Consider the following 20,398-nt stretch of genomic DNA (forward strand, 5'->3'; position numbering starts at 1 on the left):
ACAGCCAATGACTCACACATGCAGGAAACAGGCCGAGGCTCACTTCACTTCACGGCTCGCTCTAACCAGTCCTCCTTTCAACCATTCGTGTGCGCTGAACTCTCACTTCCTCTTTTATGAGTGCAACTATTTCAGAAGTGAAGTATTAGTTTTGCTACTCTCGATCACAGCTGCTTATTGAAAAGGCGTCATTTCCGTACTGATCTGGATATATTCTTTTTATTATTTCATCAGCATAGCAAAATAAGAAAAAAGGGCAACAAAAATAAAACAGAGCAATATCTATGAACTATGAACAGAAAGTTGGTGTGTGTCTGCAGGACCTTAAAGTGTACAGGCAGATGATGATGGGTAAAATAAGAAAAGAAGAAGAGGAGGGTTGCAGTCAATGAAGCACCTACATTGGAGGTGGTGGGGGGGTTGGGAATAAGTACTTGCTAGGGTCCAAAAGTCACTCAGAAAATCAAAAGCCAGCTAGTTGGTAACCCACCCCTCCCCACCCGAAAGTGCAAACTCAGCAGTTAAGCAGACCTTCTGTCGTACTAACTGTCTTGATTTTGGGGCACCTGTAACCTAAGGCAGCTGAAACAAATACCCAACAGTAATGGAAGCTCTGGGAGAAAAAAAAAAAAAAGAGGCAGTAATACGACTGGTGGTAACAGATTCAGACCCTGAAACAACAAAAGTATATATCCATATCACAGTGTGTGTGTGTGTGCGTGTGTGTGTGCGTGTGAATATCCAGCACCCAACATGGTGTCTTTCAAACAAACCGCCACAGTAGGTGTGATGGATGTAATCACTGCACAGGATCACACGTTTTCCTCAGTCCTCCCAGTACAATCAATTATGAAAACAGTTGTTTTTTGTTTTTTTTTGGTCCTTACATATCCATAATACACATTCATACAAATTACAATTATGGTGATGTAGGCGATGGTTTCTGGACTTCCCCATCCTTTGGATATGTAGCTGGGTCATGTGAATATGGGCCGAGAGAACAAGCAGGGGCTAAACTATGAGTGTGTGTATCAAAGTCCCCTAAAAGAAACGATACTAATACTGAGAGAAATTATGAAAAAGTTAGAAAACCAAAGAATTTGTCCCAAGAGCCCAAAAGTAAGCATATTGTATATTTAAACAGTACTTGATTATACAGAAGGTGAACCAAAGCAAACTACAAAAAGAAAAAGAAAAAAAGAAAGCCAGGCAAAAAAGACAATAGTCTCTTGTTTAAATGAAATCTGGGGTTATAGTGAAGTTATCATTATCAAAAGAAAAAAGAAAACAAAATATAATTGCTACTCTCTTGCATATATACTCAGCAGAGAGGTCCTGGTATTAATTGCTTCAGATTGCATTTTTTTTACTCCTGTTTTCATTCTCAGCTACTTTTTTTTGTTTGCCTCCAAGTGTCCAGGCTGGTGAAGGGGAGGAAACATTAAGATTTGTAATTTGAGGTAAGCCAGGTCAGGCCCTCGTATAGTCCATCCCCTGTTGTCGCACATGAGGGCTGAACGTACCAATTCCTATCTCTGATCCGGGTCAGGCCTAGCTTCTCCTGGATCTCGTGGGGTTTCATGGCATCTGGGAGGTCTTGTTTGTTGGCGAAGATCAGGATGATGGTGTCCTTCATCTCCCGGTCGTTGATGATTCGGTGGAGCTCCTGCCTCGCCTCGTCGATCCTGTCCCTGTCGGCACAGTCCACCACGAAAATCAGGCCCTGGGTGCCAGTGTAGTAATGTCTCCAAAGCGGTCTGATCTTGTCCTGGCCCCCCACGTCCCACACGTTGAACTTCACATTCTTATAGGTAACGGTCTCCACGTTGAATCCGACTGTGGGGATGGTGGTGACTGACTGTCCCAGCTTCAGCTTGTACAAGATGGTAGTTTTACCAGCAGCATCAAGTCCAAGCATCAATATTCTCATCTCCTTGTTGCCAAAGATCTTTGACAGCATTTTCCCCATCTTGTTTGCTGTGCATAAATACTTTGTGAGAAGAAAAAAACAAGATTTCTCTATTGAGAGAAATAAGTTGTTTTCACTACAACTGAGAAGTCACAGTTTCAGTGTGTGCTGAGAGCCCTCCACGTGATGGCAGCGGTGGGCTGACACAAGTGTCAATATTCAGAAAGGCAGTGACTTTCAAGTTTGTACAGAAAAAGACTACTACTATTAGCTGGACTGTGGTGATCTGACCTGAGCGGGTGACTCTGAGCATTCAGTGGGAGAGATATGTGTGTAGCCCTCGCAGAATTGGGTGGGGATATATTTTCATGATCCAGTGCCCTCCGACGTAAGAAGAAAAAATGACATCCCCTTGTTTCAAACTAGCCGATGAGCGCAGACTTTCTTCAAAATCCACATTTCTTTTTTTCTCCTTCAAAAAATCCCGTTACTCTCAGTGGAGCTGGACTTGGTACAGAAAAAAAACAGCCTACTATATAAATCAGGCCCAGTCCAAGCCCGGGGTTCCCACTTCCTCCTTGGCTACCGGCTGTCCACACTTGCCCTTAGCCAATCCCAGTCGATGAATTTTCAAAGCACGGCGTTTTTTCTTCTTACAACACGCCAAAATGTGAGCTCTCCGGTCCGTAAATGCTCCGGGACATCAAGAGCAAGAGCGCTCAAAAGGTCATTGATTCATCCGACTTTCTTCTCTTCCCCCTGTGACACAAGAGCGGTCCAGAGAAGGGAGGGGTGTTAGTACAGAGGACAACTTTGGATCCGAAAAAATATTCTCTCGGCCGATAGAAAGCCAAAATAAAACCAAAGAACGCGGAGAGCGAGATAAATACCTACGTCTGCGGCGATCATCCCCCAGTCCCCGGGCCGTTTCTCCCCGCTCTTGCCGCTCTCTGTCTCTCTTCCTCACCCTCTCTCTCCAGCCTTTCAGTCACAGCGGTGGCGGTGCTGTGTTACCGGAAAAGGTGCGGACCCAGATCAACCGCCACTTCCTCTGCACTGCTCTCACACACAGTGCTGCGTTCAGGGGCTGCTCATGAGCTCCGACATCTGAAGACGCAAAAAAACATCCGACTAGAGTGTTTTTTAAAATAACTTTTTATTCCACACTTTGTGTTCTTATACTGTTTATCATATTATTTGTGTTATTACATTATTTGGGTTATTTCATATTTGAGCTATTTCTTTTTATTTCTATGCTCTTCTCGGTGGTTTAAAGTGGGTGGGAAAATGTGATGTCACATACTTCTGTGCACCAATCGGGATTTAGCAATATTTGAATTAAAGTCTGATTTGATCAAAATCAATGCTTGCTTGGCGTTTGGTCCGATATCATGGTGATGAGAGTTGATGGGTTGTTAGTCACTGTCAATCAAATCAAATCAAACCACGTCCAAACAGTCCTGATGAAGCAGATTAGCTGAGTTTTTGAGTGTTAATTATATGTTTTTAAAACTTTATTTATCATGAATATCTAAAGTTATAGATCTGGTTCAAGGCCAAGTTTTAAGGGACTTTAATTTGATGCAGTGTTGCACTGCCCCTCCTGATTGATAGTTTCAAGTCTGGTGCATCTCTGACCACGCCCAGCAGTGATGTCATGGTGTACTGACTTTTAGATCATTGCAGCAAGGTGGGATGTTAAACCACAGCATAAACAAGACTTCCTGCTGCTCTTATGTTGCTATTTGAAGACTTTAAAAAGTGTGCCACCTAAAAATTTAATTTGCACCAACACATGACAGCTAATTAATCATTTAAGACATTTTAAACAGAAATAATTATTAGTTGGCAAATGAATTTATGTAATTTACTTCATAATTCATCATTTAAACGTAAATTATTAAATCAATTTTTTTTTACTTTTTAAAGTGTATACATTTTTAAATTCATAATAATTAAACACTGTAAACATACAACACACTGAGAGCCTTTGAAACAAATGCACTACACTTAATAGTAATATTTCCGACGGAACCTAAAGGGACCATGCGCCATTTCGCATGCGCGCTTCTAAAAAACTGAATTGCAGACCGGTCGATTAGCTGGCATTTGTGCCATTTGAGCACTCTTTGTGTAATTAATCGCTTCCTATATCACATCTGTCACAAGAATTATACATAGGCCTGTACGTATATAACAGATCAAAGGGTTTGTAGTCCTAATGATCTCAGGAGGGGTTTACAGGAGGGTCTTTCCGTCATGTCTCACCATTCATTCAAAACGGTTCCCGTATGATTAATCTGTGACGTGGAGGTTGTGAGTGAGCAGGGCGGGGGCAACTTCTGTGTTTCACATCGTCTAAAGCAGCGTGACACCTGCGTATAAAACGGGCTAAACATAATATAGGCTACACTAGAATTAAGTGAGTCGTGTAGAAGGGTAGGATTTCATTACAGCGATTACTGAAATCACGAAATAGGCTATTGATTGATTCATTTTAATCTTGGGATTTGACAATGTTACAGTTCCTTAGAATGTTTTTGTTGCGCTTAATAACATTTTAAAACTGTGTTTCTATAGTTTCTAAGAAGACATGTATTGAAAAGATTGACCGAAGGAAAAGCTATAGAAAATAACATATTTTAGCATTATGTAAAAACCTGAAGAGACCAATATTTAAGATGTAGATATTATCTTAGGCATTTCTGTATTGCCAAGCTTGTTATTTATATCCAATATATCAGCCCAGACGAAAGATATATCAATCTATCGGTAATAACCAATAAACAACTGTAAATACAGACCCATTATGATAAAGTCATAAGTGATCTAAAAATATTAAGAATGTCACCTTGGTTTGAGAAGACAGAAATATACTACTCATCGCCAATGTAAGAATTCACCACCTTTGTAATTTCAGCTTAGTGCAATTTTCATGTGAGTAATGCAACATTCTGCTATCCAGTGCAGGCGTATGTCTTTTTATGTTTTATACAGTATGGCATCTTCATGAGCTACTTAGAAAAGATATACGCCTATTTATTTAGATGTTTAAGGCCCTCCAGTCTACAAATTATCTAAAACAGGATCCACATAAAAGAGGATCCACATTTAACTGCTTTGAGACTAAATTACTTTTGACTTTTATTATTTAGTTAACCGGGTTTATATCCATTTTTTGTGTATCTATATTCTTGTGACCTTGCAGCTTTGTATAAAGTTAAAAATGTGGCAAAATTGGAAATTATTTCGCAATATCGCATACACGGGCGGGATATGCACTGAGCATGCGCAAACTATGTCTAGGTTCTTCCCCCAAGTTAAGAATGGTGGTCGAAGAGCGCTGAGCCGCCGTCGTTTAGATTAAGTCATCGAAAGCTGCGCACAAGTTTGTACGGTCGTCCAAAATTTCATGGAAGATACTGGTAAGATCCCAAAAGCTAACTGTATTTATTCAGTTTGTTGTAATATGGCTAGGATTGGGGCAGTTCAACAGCCAGCTAACGTTAGCTACTTGTGCTACCTAGTGAAATTGCCAACGTTAGCCAGCTAGCTAACGCGGAAAAGCCTGCGGTGCCGACTATTAACTGGAGATGGAGGCAAACGCTTAGCACGCTGTAACGCTAGTTGTTCTAGTTAGCATAAGGTAAGCGAGCTTATAAGGTAGTCGATCAATGTTAGATAAACTGTTGATATCACAACGTGTGGAACCGGTAAACTGAAAAGTGTTACGTTAGTTAACTAAATGCCCATAATGGAGTTCACATCCGGCGTTACTAATCAAGAGCTAATGCTTGGCCATCGTCACCCGTTGGTCAGTTAAGTGCTGTCATGCATTACTTCTCAGGAAATAGACAGGACCCAAGGCCCAACTTCTGGTTGAACTTTTGACTATGCAAACTATCTCCCGTGTGCAACGTGATCTCAAACCGCTAACGAGGCTAAAGCTAACATCGATTTTAACGGAACACATGGTGGTAGTTAACCGTTGTTAATAAGTTATGGAGCCACGCGTAGTGTTATTTAACTAAGAAACTGATCACGTGGACACATTATTTTTAGTAGCTAACGCAAGGCTTTAAACTAAAGCTGCCGTCCGCTTTAATGATACAACAAGGAAGTGTCCTAGATCATCGGCTGCTGCTTTCTCTCGGGTGACCGTTTTTGGTGGAAAGGTAGTTAACTTAAAGTTAACGTTTGGAAATGTCAATATGAGCCATTGCAACAAAAAAAAATACGGCAGATGTTGTTGAACTTGCTGTGAAATCATTCTTTGCCTTGAAAGTAAAACATGCAACCAAATGAGTTCTGGAAAGTTCTTTATCTACAGGATGTGCACAGGTGATCTATGTAGTCCATGGGGAATTGAGACCAACTAGTACGTTTTGGCTTATTATGAGCGCTCATTTCAAAGTAATTGAACACTTGATTATTAATAGTTTCCAATTTGTATTGGAACTAATTAGGGTTTCTTATCTGCATAATACTATCGCCATGTTCCTTAAATTCTACTAGACTTGTATTGGTAATTAGGTTAAATTTTCCTTAATTTATGGCAAATAAAATTCTCTCACAAACCTGAGATCAGAATATTTCCTTTATTTTTGAAAAATGATTAATTGGTTATCACAATAGTTGCCCATTTTATTTCTGTTGCTTGACTAATCATTGCAGCTCCAGTAATAATCCAGCCTTCTTTTCAACAGGGCTGCAATTCTCGGACGACACCGTTACTGGAATGCTGGACTCTGAGTCCCCTGCCATGGAGAGCAATGGGGATGCCTTTCTTCCTGACCTTCCTGTTCTAGGCCAAGCTACTGACTGGTCCCCAGACCAGGTTGCTCCAGAACCACTCGCCACCATCTTGCCCGAGGACTCTGATGCGTCCCAGGATGCTCCGGAGCAACAGCAGCAACCAAACCAGCAGACAAATTCAACAGAGCTGGGTTCTGTGGCGAAGGCTGTAGAGCATTTTCAGCTCGCCAGTGCTCAGTTCTTCCAAGAGGAGCAGCCACCTCCTCCACCACCACCTCCCCCTCCACCGCAACCCACAGAAGAGGCAGAACAGCCAGCAGAACACAAATCAGAGTCTGGGGAGTCTCAACAGGACAGCCATGAGATGAGCCTGGAGCCAGAGTTTGCTGTACAAGATGGCAGTCAAGGTAATCTAAATAGCTGGCTTTAAGTTGTTGCTATGTATTTTAGGCAAAACTGGTCTACTTACATGGCAGCTGTAGATATCCAACAACGAAAACTGAGATTTAGAATCGATCATGACTAAATAGAAAAATGAAAACATTTTTCAACAGTTCACTCAACTGATGTGGTTTAAAACAATTAGTGGCCCATAGCCCATCACTGGTTGTACAGTAGTACCATGAAATTATAGCATTAACTTAAGTGTGCTGCTGATTTCATGATACACAATTATGTAATATGTTTAGGTTTTTTTGACTCAGATGCAATATTTGATTGTCAGCCAAATTTTAGTATAAAAGCAGGCAAAAAAAATGGGTGACGTGATCATTCAGTGCCTTTTCTGTATTTAAAAAAACAAAAAACAAAACCAACCTTGACACAAAGTGACCCAATCCCACCTTTGGCCTTATACTAGTAATTATACAAATTTAGGACCAATGCCCTGTTTGCACCTCCATGTAACGCCACTTCACCATTCCTTGTTATGTTCTCCAGATGGGACTGAGGCACCACAGGTGACGGAGGATGGCATGGAGCTGGAAGACCAATCCAAAGAGACAACACAAGAAGTGACTGTTCCTGCAGAGCCACAGGAGCCCAGTGAGTTTGAAAAACTCTTCAAAGCGTGCGAGGAGAACCCAGATGACTTCAATGGTTGGGTCTACCTGCTGCAGTATGTGGAGCAAGAGGTAAGCTAAGACATGCTGATTATGATGTTTGGTTTTTATATTACTAAGATTGAACAGAAGGAGGTCCAGTGTTTTGTTTTTAACAGAATAATATAATTGAAATTCAGAATAATTATACCGAAAGGAAAGTAATAAGATATTGAATCTTTTTGCTGTCTCCCTCTCCCTTGCAGAATTTCCTTGCATCTGTGAGAAAGGCATTTGATGTATTCTTCCTACGTTATCCCTACTGCTATGGCTACTGGAAGAAGTATGCTGATATTGAGAAAAAGCATGGCAACATACAAGTTGCAGAAGAGGTAAATATAAACATCTGTCACACACACATTTATAGCTTTCTTGTCTTTTGAATTTCTACCTTTTTGACTACGTGGTGTTTGGCCTAATCAAGTAATTTGTCTGGTCCCCAGCTGAACTCTTCTGGCATTGTCCCAATTATGTATCCCAGTAAATATTACTATACCTACTCAAGACCAAGTACATAATATGGACAAAAGTACTCCCAACACATTACTTTTATGACCCCTTTTAAATCTATAGGCATTAAAATGGAGTTTGTCCCCTGTTTGCAGCTATAACAGCTTCCACTCTTCTAGGAAGACCTTATGGAATATTTTGGAGTGTGTCTGGGTATTTTTGCCCATTCATCCATATGGCATTAATGTAGCATTGAAATTTCCCTTAACAAAGACCACACCATGAAAACACAAACCCTTCCAAAAGTATTAAGAAGGGGTTTCCCGGTACTTTTGTTCATATGGTGTAGGTGTGCCTATGTCTGTATGAACGCTGCATACAGCGACTGATTAAGGCAAAGGGCCGAAGAGAGAGCCACTTTTATGAATAGAATAAAATTGTTCCAGACATTTGACAGCCTTGTCTATGTTTGGTCTCTTCAAAGGTGTACAGAAGAGGCTTGCAGGCCATCCCTCTCAGTGTGGACCTGTGGCTGCACTACCTGACCTACATCAAAGAGAACTCAGACCCTAGTGACCCAGAGACGGAGGGACGCATTCGAGCGTGAGTAAATCCCTCTTACATTATAGCATTTTTAGCTGCAGAATCTCGTCTATTTTCTATGCGAATTTAACCAAATATTTGATAGTTCCTGTAATGTCATTTTGAACACATCTTGCACAAGATTCACTGTCTTTCCTTTTTCTACCATTAGTGCCTATGAACACGCAGTGCTAGCAGCAGGCACAGACTTCCGCTCAGACCGCCTGTGGGAGTCCTTCATCAACTGGGAGACAGAGCAGGAGAAGCTGGCTAACGTCACCGCCATCTATGACCGCATCTTGGGCATCCCAACCCAGCTGTATTCCCAGCACTTCCAGAGGTAGGAGCGGGGGGACAGAATAAAGATAAATGTGTCTTTTCAATGTAAGGTAAATGTCGTATTGACCGAATAAGTCCCTCTTAGCAGCACTCCATACAACAGAAGCTTTTTTCCCCCTTTAAGCCATTTTGACTAAAATAACACCTACATGCGACCATTTAAAATCTTTCTTTGAGTTGAATCTTATTTACCTGTTGTTGTTTTTTAATCTTTCAGGTTTAAAGATCATGTGCAGAACAACAACCCCAAACACTTTTTGTCAGAAGAGGAGTTCGTTCAGCTGAGGCTTGAGCTCTCTAAAGCCAGCCTAACAGCGATGGTCTGCGAAGATGAGGACACACCTGTTGCTCAGGAGGAGCTGCCGCCTGGCACGGAGGATCTTGCGGACCCTGCTAAGGTAGGCATCCACTTGCCAATCCTGCAGGGGAGACACATTTCCTAAAGTACTGCTTGCAGAGGTTAGCAAGGGCTTGCCTGTTCTCCATGATGAGATGGAAAGAAAGCTTTGCTCAGGTTTGAAGAGGTGTCTTTATGTCAGCAGCCAAGCCATTGAATGCCAGGGGGGATTCAAGTTGGCTTCCAGTCAGGGACTCGCCCTAAAACTTAAAGGATCAACCGTGGCCCCATTGACCCCAGCACCTGCACCCAGAGGCTGATATGCAGGGTGCATACATACCTTCCCCCCCTCTACTGGCTTCTTGTCTCTGGCAAGCTCATGGTGATGTAAATCCTTGGCTGCAGGACTAGCAGTTTTTACATCAAGTGGAGAATGTGATATGGTGACACTTACATGAAAGTGTTGACCATGCATTTTTTTGTATGTGTCTTTATGTAGAGGGTGACAGAGATCGAGAATATGCGCCACAAGGTGATCGAAGTTCGGCAGGAAGTGTTCAACCACAATGAACATGAAGTCAGCAAGCGCTGGGCCTTTGAGGAAGGGGTATGTGTCTTGTTTTCTGTGTTAAATATTAATTGTTGGAAATGTGACTTTTTTTATTTGACACTGTAAAACAAACATTTATTTGTCTTTTTTTTTTTTTTTAGATTAAGAGACCATACTTCCATGTCAAAGCCTTAGAGAAGACCCAGCTGAACAACTGGAAGGAGTACCTGGACTTTGAAATTGAAAATGGGACTCCGGAGCGCGTGGTTGTTCTCTTTGAACGATGCCTGATCGCTTGTGCACTCTACGAAGAGTTCTGGACCAAGGTAATGTGACCTTGTAAACATCTCTCACGCTCCCGCTACATCCCTGCACTTCCCCCTCCATCAACGATGATATCACAACGACACAGTAAATCGTCCTGCACTCTCTTTGCGTGTAACGTTGATATGTGACTGTATCTGTTGTATTAGGGGATGGCCAGCTTGCCACACAAGATTTGACTGCAGCATTTGCCAACTACTACGTTGCATCTTCTTCGTCTCCCACTACCTTACAGAAACTTATCTAATTGGTTCCATGAAGGTGCTGATGGGTTTACACAGAAAATTTCTAAAAACGATCATGTCAATGAAGAAATTCACTGTTTCTGTCAGCTGGAAATTTCAGTTTAAAATGTCCTCTCTTTTGCCTTTCTCTTTCTCCTCTGTTTTTTTTTTTTTTTTTTTCCTCTGTCCTCTCTTGCATTCCTTCCAACTCGCTCTCTCTTTTTCACTCTGAAGTATGCAAAATATCTAGAGGGCTACAGCACTGACGGTGTGAGACATGTCTACAAGAAGGCGTGTACCATCCATCTGCCCAAGAAGCCAGCCACCCACCTGCTGTGGGCAGCGTTTGAGGAGCAGCAAGGTGAGCGACACTCTCCAACAAGTATGAATAAATGACCAGTTAGGGTGTGACTGCATAAGTACATAGAGACAGGCCTTTAAAACCATAATTGCATGAAATTTGACACGAGTTCGGCCAAACTGACAGTATTCTGCTTTTCTTTTACCAGGCAACGTAGAGGAGGCTCGTGGCATCCTGAAGTCCCTGGAGGCGGCGGTCCCAGGTCTGGCCATGGTGCGCCTTCGGAGGGTCAGTCTAGAGCGTCGCCATGGTAACTTGGAGGAAGCGGAGGCCCTCTTAAGGGAGGCCATGGAGTCTGCGAAGAATGCTACTGAGACATCGTTCTATGCTGTGAAACTGGCCAGGCAGCTGATGAAGGTGCAGAGGAGCCTGAGCAAGGCCAGGAAGGTGCTGCTGGATGCTATTGAAAAAGACCAGGTGAGGGCCGCTTGATGACTTGTTTGACAGATGCATACATAAATGCTCGACATAGAAAACTTAGTTAGTAAGCGCTTTTTATTAAATCCAGAAATGTTTGCATTTGGTACAGTGTTTTGAATGGGGAAAATCAACATAGTAAAAATAAATTAATTTACCTGCTGTGTTTATCATTTCCACACTCATGGGTGACATAGCCCTCTATAGAGGCCAGTTAAGTTAAATCTACAACGGCTCTTGAATTTGATTTTTACCAAAACATGGATCCTCTTCACTTGAGTTCAGGTGTGGAGAAACACCTCACAAAGGCAGCTCCTCAGTTGTGATTCTTCTGCAATAAATTGGGCTCAGAATGCAAATAAAGATCGTTGTACACAAGATGATGAACCGTCTGTGTTTCCCACAGGATTTTTAGAGACTATGGTGGGTGGGCCTTGGGAGAAAATTTAGTACATTTTAAAGTTAAATGCATTAATTTGGTGCAAAATTAAGAGGCTATCTATGAAAAACTTTGCACTTTTGTAAACAGTGCTGTGCTAAACTATTTGATCATAAACTCATTGTATAGCTATAAATGGTTTATTTAATGTTTTTCCAGCAACCCTAAATCAAACAATAGAAAATGTACTAAGTAATGTCCATAACTTTTTTGTTGTTTTACAGTTAATGGACACATGTAATATGTTTGATACTGTCTTAATATAATCTAATTAATATTTCCATACTGTATAGTCACCTTATTTTGAAAACCGGAGATTGTCACATGTATCTTTGCGCTAAATTCATCAAGTCCGACCCAATAAGATAAATGTTGAATGTGGTTCTCGTATCGCGTAACATGAAGACTTCACAGCCTCTCTTCAGGTAGGACTCTCATACTGCAACACTTCTCTTTTTAATGAGCCACAATGACAGGATAAAGTCGCTAACCTGCCTGTCAGCTCGTTTCAGCGAATTTACCATAAAGGGTAATGTGTGCACTCCAAATTTAAGCACGGCTAGCTTAATCACTTTCTTACAAACAGACCGTTAACGTTACCATAGTTAAGTTCAAAATGATTGATGTGTAAATATATTTTCGGTTCATTTTGAAATTATGGCGGAGCAAATCGGACTGCGGCAGGCCTCCATGGTCTTGTTAATTAATGGGAAACACTGCGCCATATGTATACAATGTGGTTAACACTAGGGATGGGGATCGAGACCCAGTTCCAAAATTTCTCAAAACCCGAAAATTAATAAGGTTCAAGCTTATCAATACTGCTATCGAGACTTGTGGGCTATGATGTAACGTTATGTCTCGAGCGTCAAATGTGATAAAATCATCAGGCTGCAGTCTCTGCCTGCTCTCTGTTGGCTCCCACACACACACGCAGCAGAGCGAGAGGCTGCACCGTCGCGGTGGAATACGGTGAGGGTTAAGTTGGCTCCAAACTACTGTAACGTTAGTTGACAGCTACGCTCGTTACTGTAAGTCCGTGCAATAAAACCTTCGCAAGTAAGGACGATACTTTATCAGTACACCTGTCTGTAAGGTAACGTTAAACATGTAGAAATGGTTAATTTAATCATCTCTGTCCTCAGTATCTCATCCTGTATGTTTTATACAAGCACAGCTAATGCTAGCTTGGCATCGATAGTGGTATCGTTAAGAAGTCTCTAAGAGTTTCAATAACAATTAAAGCTGCAAGCAGCGTTGGGCGGGCCCTCGCACATGTAGCACGTCGGTGTGAGGTGGCCGTGTTACATATTCTGGAGCTCTGCCGGTACGGCTGTGAATTTGCTACACGCTTCGGACAATGCATGAAGCATTACATCATAGCATACATCACTTCCTGTATCCCCTTTGTGGCGCTACATAGCACTTGGCGCTATGAATATAAATTAATATTGGCGCGTGGATGTCTTTGGGGTGGAACACTTATCAAGCACGTAAAGTTTTGTTCAGATGTGAGCATGTACACTGAAGTTACAACTTCCTGTGTCATGGCGAAGAGTTGATCTTTGACACCACGCCACGGATACGCCCATCAACGAAAACTCACAGCACAACTTTTCATTGTCAGTGCCTTTAGAAGGCACAGCCGAAATTTTAAATTGATCCGACTAAATCCCTAGCAGGAGTTCGTTAAAGTATGGAGTGTGTAAATCATCCAAAAATGACAGGAAATTTTGTACATGTAGGTTGAACGTGGCCGAGGGGCTAACTTTTTCTAATTTTGTAGGGGGCGCTAGCGAGCCATTTTACCACGCCCATGCGCAAAACCCATTTTTCACCACTTCTGACATGTGTGCCAAGTTCGAGTTTTCGAGTATGTTTAAGCCCCCAAAATTGAAATTACTTTGCGAAAGAAAGAGAGCGATAAATAAAAAATCTCTTCTGTTTCAATAGGGACCTCGCACGGTTCGTGCTCGGGCCCTAATTAACGATCCTCATCTCTAGTTCGCACTAATATTTTTGTGGCTTTACAGACGAGTCCAAAACTCTATCTAAACCTGCTTGAGCTGGAGTACAGCGGAGACGTGACGCAGAATGAGGCGGAGATCTTGGCATGTTTCGACCGAGCCCTAAACAGCCCGATGCCCCTTGAAACCCGCCTTCTCTTCTCCCAGCGCAAGGTGGAGTTCCTCGAGGACTTTGGCAGTGACATCAATGTGTGAGTTTTTTTGTTCCGTTTTTAGAGACAAAGTAATGTGTGTTCTTGTCATATGTGATGAGTAACCCTCATTATTTTTTTTTTTTTTTTTTTTTTTTAGGCTTGTGACTGCATATGAGGAACATCAGAAACTGCAAAAAGAAAGCGAACCCACAAAGAGGAAAGCCGAGAACGGGTATGACAGGTGGATAATGGAACAGGGCTTGGGGCACATCAACACATCCTTATTGTTATACGTTTTATTTATTCATATTTAAGCAACTCTCCAATAAAGTAGTACCAGGCCAACCAAATATTCTTTGTTGGTGAAGTCGTGTGGTTTTATTTATTTTTACAATTTTACTAACTTGAAACTATTCATCTCCAGCTCTCTGGAACCGGACTCCAAGAAGCAGCGGGTGGATGACGGTTCCACGACTGCAGCAAACACAGTGGCAGACGCGCAGGACAGCTCTGCATACAACTACAACTGGTACCAGGTATGTATCTTATCTGAGCAGTTGACTTTAGAAACGATGATGCAGACGCTCACGTTTGGGTCTCATAAGTTATGCAAAGCAGAAACACGATGCTACTGACAGTTTTTGATTTGGTGTTATCAAAAAAAAATTTACCATGCAAATAACACTTAGGTTATAGCCTACACTTGGTGGCTACTACTGTGCATGTCTCTGTAATTACTTTGCGACGGCTCAGTCTGTTTTCCGCCGCCACGGTCGCTTTTAACTCCTGTGTTACATCTAGAAACAGTCCCAGCTCGTTATTGATCCATGCAAAAAAAATATCTGGTGCGGTTCTTCGTCTGTAGTACTTTATCCTTTCGCTAAATCTTCTGTAACTATGGAGGAGAGGGACCATCTGCTTCATATTTACACCTGCACCTGCATGCCCAGTGTACGTGAACGGCCAAGAGATGTGCGTTTTCAGTCGTTTTACTGTAGACTGAGATCAACTCTGATACACAGCTAAAATGCTGCTGTGGACGGAGATCGTATTCGTTTCAATTTTTAAACAAACGGAGTAGTGTGGATGGGGTCTGAGAAAGGTTTCCTTAAGCCTAGTTCACACTACACGATTTTAAGCCCGATTTGCCGGCCAGTGAGCTCAGTGACCGTCGGGCTGTGATCAGGGGTAAATCGTCGTTATGTGAGAACAACTCAAAGGCTCAAAACAGCTCCCTGACACATTTCTGACACATCGCCGACGTCTGCCAGATACTAGCATGCCAAATATCTATTATTTGGCCATCCACATCCAGCCAATGAGAGCAGGCAGCTACTTTTTCACACAAAACACTTTTTACTCCACTCCAGCTCTCTGTAGCTCAGACAATCCCTGCTACCTGCGTGTGCTAATCAATTCTTTTACCCATATTCTTTGTCTTTATAATTGCTATCTTTATAATAACAAACAGCTGTTTTGTCTGTAGGTTCGCGTAGTTTCACGTGTTTTCTTGACAAAACGTGGTTTGGAGACCATCGTCGGGTGACAGTCGTCAGCTCGTGTAGAGTGTGACCCCCTGTCTCCGGCCATAGCTGAGAGTCGTTCAGTCTGCACAAGCCTTCACTTTCAGTTAATGTCGCACTGCGCATGTATGCATGGCCATTTCCAGCATTAATTAAGAGCTTTATTTTTGTATTGAACTCATTTTAATGAAAATGGCCTGACAAAATAAACTCATGTTTTGTTTAAGCCTGTTGAAAATGTCAGTGATCAACTCTCCCCCCCCTCCCCCCCTTTCTTCCTTTCCCTGTCTGTTGAGCAGCAATACGGTGGCTGGGGACAAAACACCTGGGGACAGTACAACCAATATGCACAGTATAACCAGTACTACCCGCCTCCTCCAACATGATGGACAAAATCCTGACCTGAAGATGGACACTCAGAGGAAAACATCCTTTCTGACCTGCCTACATCTCTGAACAGGGCTACTTAACTGGGTGTCATGGAGATTTCAGTCCAACCACAGAAGATGATTTGTTCCTTCTTTCTGGTTTAAAGTGTGCTAATCAGTTAAATTACACTTTGTAGACATTAGTTAGAATATAATACACTTGGCCCTCCATGGCAGTCATGTTGATCAGTCATGTTTAAAAAAAACAAACCACATTATTGCTACATCCTTCATCTCCAACACTGGCTTCTTGTTTGGGTTCTTCAATGCATGTTGTTTGTGAAGGAAGATTTATTTTTCCCTGTGTGATTAAACAATTTTTAATTTCTTTGTGTTCAAGATTTAAAGTTGTAAAGGAGGCATTGATTGATGTATCTCTGAGTCGTGTTTCTTCTTCCCAAACTGAAAGATTTTTAATATTTCATGGTGGTTTCCATGAAAAAATGAGGTCCTCCTTTTTTATTTTGACTTGATTTCATAATAAAGATATTGATATCCTGAAGTGTCCCTTGTTGATTTCATCATCCCTTTTGATTTCTAAATAGCTCAAGGAGTTGCTGTATATCTTATGATCTGCAGACTTTACACACAATCCTAGTATTTTAAATTGTATTTAAGTACATAATAAATTTTCACCATTCTGTCTCGTACAAATGATCAGAATCCAATAGTTTATGCAACACAATATATTTTGCCTGTATTGAACAGTGATTTACAGTGAAACGTAAAGACCTGACATCCTATTTTATTTTACTACCGAATCACGCAAAGACAAAATGCCCACATAATTTTAGGCCTGCTCAAACCACCGCTCGTTTTATAATGCCCTAGTTGGGCAGAAGATGTAATGATAGTGTTATAACTTTTTAGAGGTTTTCTGAGCTGTGTGCTGCTTTAACCATCCGTTTTTATAGACTAAACGCCGTAAAAAAAACAATTTATTATTCAGTAGGTTCAACGCATAAACTGTATAAGGTTCAACGTCATCGCCATCCGATGGGCGTGACCACCGACTACGCTTACGTAAATCCGCACATGCGCAGTAACGGCCCTTATACAGCCCTTTCTATGCTTAGCGTTGAACGACTAGCATCAAACGAGGTAAGGCCTGTTCAGTTTAAGTGAAAAAGCGTAATTATGGATAACTGAGATGTATTGTGGAACGCAGATAAAACACATATACCATTATGTATCTCAAGTAGTACTTTATTTGACTAGTTAGGCAACATTTCGTGGGTTTTTAAGCGACTTGATGAAACGTGTGCCCCATGCGGCTAGTTCAGCTAGCATAGCATTAGCAAGATACCAAGAGAGACGAGTCTGTTTTAGCTCCCGGCACGTTGCTTTGCACTGGCTCATTTTCAACTTCTCGGTTCTGTGACACGGAATGACTTTAACGTGAAAACACAAAAACAATCTTGGCCACAGGCGTAACGTAGCGGGTTTAGTAGCAAATGTTCGCTGTCAAAAATAAATCCAGCGCGAGACGGTAGTTTCCGCAATAGTAGTATTGATCATGACTAAAGTCGCGTGGACCTTTCGTGTTTTCTTCCAGCATCAAGATGCAGCTCTTCTTGCGTGCCCAGAACACTCACACCCTTGAGGTGACCGGACAGGAGACTGTTGGACAGATCAAGGTAAATTGTCGACTAGTTGGCAGGAATACGCCCGTCCTCTGATCTCAAAGTAACGTTAATCATTTGAATGCAGCACGCTCGTCTATGTGAACCCTAGCGAGGATTTACCTTGGCTTGGATAAAAACGTGTTATTTGGTGTCTGTCAGGCCCATGTCCAGGGTCTGGAGGGTCTCCTGGTTGAGGATCAGGTGCTGTTGCTTGCTGGTTGCCCACTGGAGGATGATGCTTCCCTGGCATCCTGTGGTGTCTCAGAGCACTGCACCCTGGAAGTAGCTGGCAGGCTGCTGGGAGGTCAGTTCACCGATGCAATAAACAACTGTCTTTGTAAAAATAAAACAATTTTCAAGCAAGTAAGCAATGCGAACTTGACTGAATACTCTAAGTAACAACTAAAATGTTTGTCTAGTCTTGTGTTTAAATAAACTAAGATTATTTGATCACTCATCTGCCAAGCTGGCCTTCACATATTGTGGGGATAAAAGTAAAAACATTTTCCTGTTGATCACAAGCACATGACTGAAAGCCATGATACCCAAACCACCACCCCTGTAGCGCAAGCCACATTCATGGAGTCATCAGTTAGACTATGGCCCTCATGTTAGTAATTAAACACTTCCCTTTCGTTTTCTTCCCCATCCTCAGGTAAGGTTCACGGCTCTCTGGCCCGCGCTGGAAAAGTGAGGGGACAGACACCCAAGGTAAGAAGATTTTTAAGCCTTTTCTGGCACCTCGTGTTTCCGTATAATACAAGCGCACACCTTTTTTATGGTTTAAAGAACACATGTATATCATTTACAATATAATTTGCTTGTATGTATGAAAACGTTATATTGTCTTGGATAAACTAGTCATTCAGATGCATACATATAAATAGTACATCATGATCTTGACAAAACGCCTCTTCTCTTGCGTTCTCCAGGTTGACAAGCAGGAGAAGAAGAAGAAGAAGACTGGCCGTGCTAAGCGTCGCATCCAGTACAACAGGCGCTTTGTGAACGTTGTGCCCACCTTCGGAAAGAAGAAGGGACCCAATGCCAACTCTTAAGTGCTTCAATGTCCAAAAGGAGAAACACGACCACCCATACATTTTTACCAGGTTAAATGTTATCCTGCTGTACAGAATAAAATTGGCTTGGACAAAAGGAAACAGTCTGTGGTGTATCTTGCAATTTAAAGTGTATTATTTTACAAATTTTTTGAAATGGCAAAGGTTCATCAGTATTGTCACAGTCATTGGTAATCAGGTGGGACTGATTTGAGTTGTACAGTGCCTTGCGAAAGTATTCGGCCCCCTTGAACTTTTCGACCTTTTGCCACATTTCAGGCTACAAACATAAAGATATAAAACTAACTTTTTGTGAAGAACCAACAACAAGTGGGACACAATTATGAAGTGGAACGAAATTTATTGGATATTTCAAACCTTTTTAACAAAAAACTGAAAAATTGGGCGTGCAAAATTATTCAGCCCCTTTACTTTCAGTGCAGCAAACTCTCTCCAGAAGTTCAGTGAGGATCTCTGAATGATCCAATGTTGACCTAAATGACTGATGATGATAAATAGAATCCACCTGTGTGAAATCAAGTCTCCGTATAAATGCACCTGCTCTGTGATAGTCTCAGAGGTCCGTTTAAAGCGCAGAGAGCATCATGAAGAACAAGGAACACACCAGGCAGGTCCGAGATACTGTTTTGGAGAAGTTTAAAGCCGGATTTGGATACAAAAAGATTTCCCAAGCTTTAAACATCCCAAGGAGCACTGTGCAAGCGATAATATTGAAATGGAAGGAGTATCAGACCACTGCAAATCTACGAAGACCCGGCCGTCCCTCTAAACTTTCAGCTCATACAAGGAGAAGACTGATCAGAGATGCAGCCAAGAGGCCCATGATCACTCTGGATGAACTGCAGAGATCTACAGCTGAGGTGGGAGACTCTGTCCATAGGACAACAATCAGTCGTATACTGCACAAATCTGGCCTTTATGGAAGAGTGGCAAGAAGAAAGCCATTTCTTAAAGATATCCATAAAAAGTCTCGTTTAAAGTTTGCCACAAGCCACCTGGGAGACACACCAAACATGTGGAAGAAAGTGCTCTGGTCAGATGAAACCAAAATCGAACTTTTTGGCAACAATGCAAAACGTTATGTTTGGCGTAAAGGCAACACAGCTCATCACCCTGAACACACCATCCCCACTGTCAAACATGGTGGTGGCAGCATCATGGTTTGGGCCTGCTTTTCTTCAGCAGGGACAGGGAAGATGGTTAAAATTGATGGGAAGATGGATGGAGCCAAATACAGGACCATTCTGGAAGAAAACCTGATGGAGTCTGCAAAAGACCTGAGACTGGGACGGAGATTTGTCTTCCAAAAAGACAATGATCCAAAACATAAAGCAAAATCTACACTGGAATGGTTCACAAATAAACATATCCAGGTGTTAGAATGGCCAAGTCAAAGTCCAGACCTGAATCCAATCGAGAATCTGTGGAAAGAACTGAAAACTGCTGTTCACAAACGCTCTCCATCCAACCTCAGTGAGCTCAAGCTGTTTTGCAAGGAGGAATGGGCAACAATTTCAGTCTCTCGATGTGCAAAACTGATAGAGACGTACCCCAAGCGACTTACAGCTGTGCAGCAAAAGGTGGCGCTACAAAGTATTAACTTAAGGGGGCTGAATAATTTTGCACGCCCAATTTTTCAGTTTTTTATTTGTTAAAAAAGTTTGAAATATCCAATAAATTTCGTTCCACTTCATGACTGTGTCCCACTTGTTGTTGGTTCTTCACAAAAAATTACAGTTTTATATCTTTATGTTTGAAGCCTGCAATGTGGCAAAAGGCCGAATACTTTCGCAAG

The 20,398-nt window shown here is 41.9% G+C and overlaps 3 protein-coding genes across 5 annotated transcripts; 2 read left to right on the forward strand and 1 right to left on the reverse strand.

The window, feature by feature from the left end:
- Positions 1–203: 203 nt before the first annotated feature.
- On the reverse strand, positions 204–2,944 carry arf6a (ADP-ribosylation factor 6a). 2 transcript variants are annotated; one of them, XM_046059885.1, is made up of 2 exons: positions 2,804–2,944; positions 204–2,668 (listed from the first exon to the last, which is right to left on the reverse strand). In XM_046059885.1, exon 2 carries the CDS (start codon positions 1,967–1,969, stop codon positions 1,442–1,444), a length of 528 nt encoding a protein of 175 aa, XP_045915841.1. In that variant the 5' UTR covers positions 1,970–2,668; positions 2,804–2,944; the 3' UTR covers positions 204–1,441. The 2 variants fall into 2 exon arrangements, with proteins under 2 accessions (XP_045915841.1, XP_045915840.1); XM_046059884.1 differs by having other exon boundaries at positions 2,800–2,944.
- A 2,255-nt stretch (positions 2,945–5,199) lies between these two features.
- On the forward strand, positions 5,200–16,401 carry prpf39 (PRP39 pre-mRNA processing factor 39 homolog (yeast)). 2 transcript variants are annotated; one of them, XM_046059882.1, is made up of 15 exons: positions 5,200–5,334; positions 6,616–7,071; positions 7,604–7,797; positions 7,971–8,096; positions 8,699–8,817; positions 8,969–9,136; positions 9,353–9,533; positions 9,972–10,079; positions 10,184–10,348; positions 10,805–10,931; positions 11,080–11,348; positions 13,821–14,005; positions 14,106–14,189; positions 14,373–14,484; positions 15,771–16,401. In XM_046059882.1, exons 1-15 carry the CDS (start codon positions 5,322–5,324, stop codon positions 15,855–15,857), a joined length of 2,394 nt encoding a protein of 797 aa, XP_045915838.1. In that variant the 5' UTR covers positions 5,200–5,321; the 3' UTR covers positions 15,858–16,401. The 2 variants fall into 2 exon arrangements, with proteins under 2 accessions (XP_045915838.1, XP_045915839.1); XM_046059883.1 differs by having other exon boundaries at positions 14,106–14,180.
- Positions 16,402–16,891: 490 nt separating this feature from the next.
- Positions 16,892–18,684, forward strand: faua (FAU ubiquitin like and ribosomal protein S30 fusion a). Its single transcript, XM_046059886.1, has 5 exons — positions 16,892–17,000; positions 17,455–17,536; positions 17,684–17,828; positions 18,180–18,235; positions 18,457–18,684. The coding sequence occupies exons 2-5, from the start codon at positions 17,462–17,464 to the stop codon at positions 18,580–18,582; spliced, it is 402 nt and encodes a 133-aa protein (XP_045915842.1). The 5' UTR covers positions 16,892–17,000; positions 17,455–17,461; the 3' UTR covers positions 18,583–18,684.
- The last annotated feature ends 1,714 nt before the right edge of the window (positions 18,685–20,398 follow it).

Source organism: Micropterus dolomieu, linkage group LG10 (assembly GCF_021292245.1).
Source record: "Micropterus dolomieu isolate WLL.071019.BEF.003 ecotype Adirondacks linkage group LG10, ASM2129224v1, whole genome shotgun sequence".
Lineage (NCBI taxonomy): Eukaryota > Metazoa > Chordata > Actinopteri > Centrarchiformes > Centrarchidae > Micropterus > Micropterus dolomieu.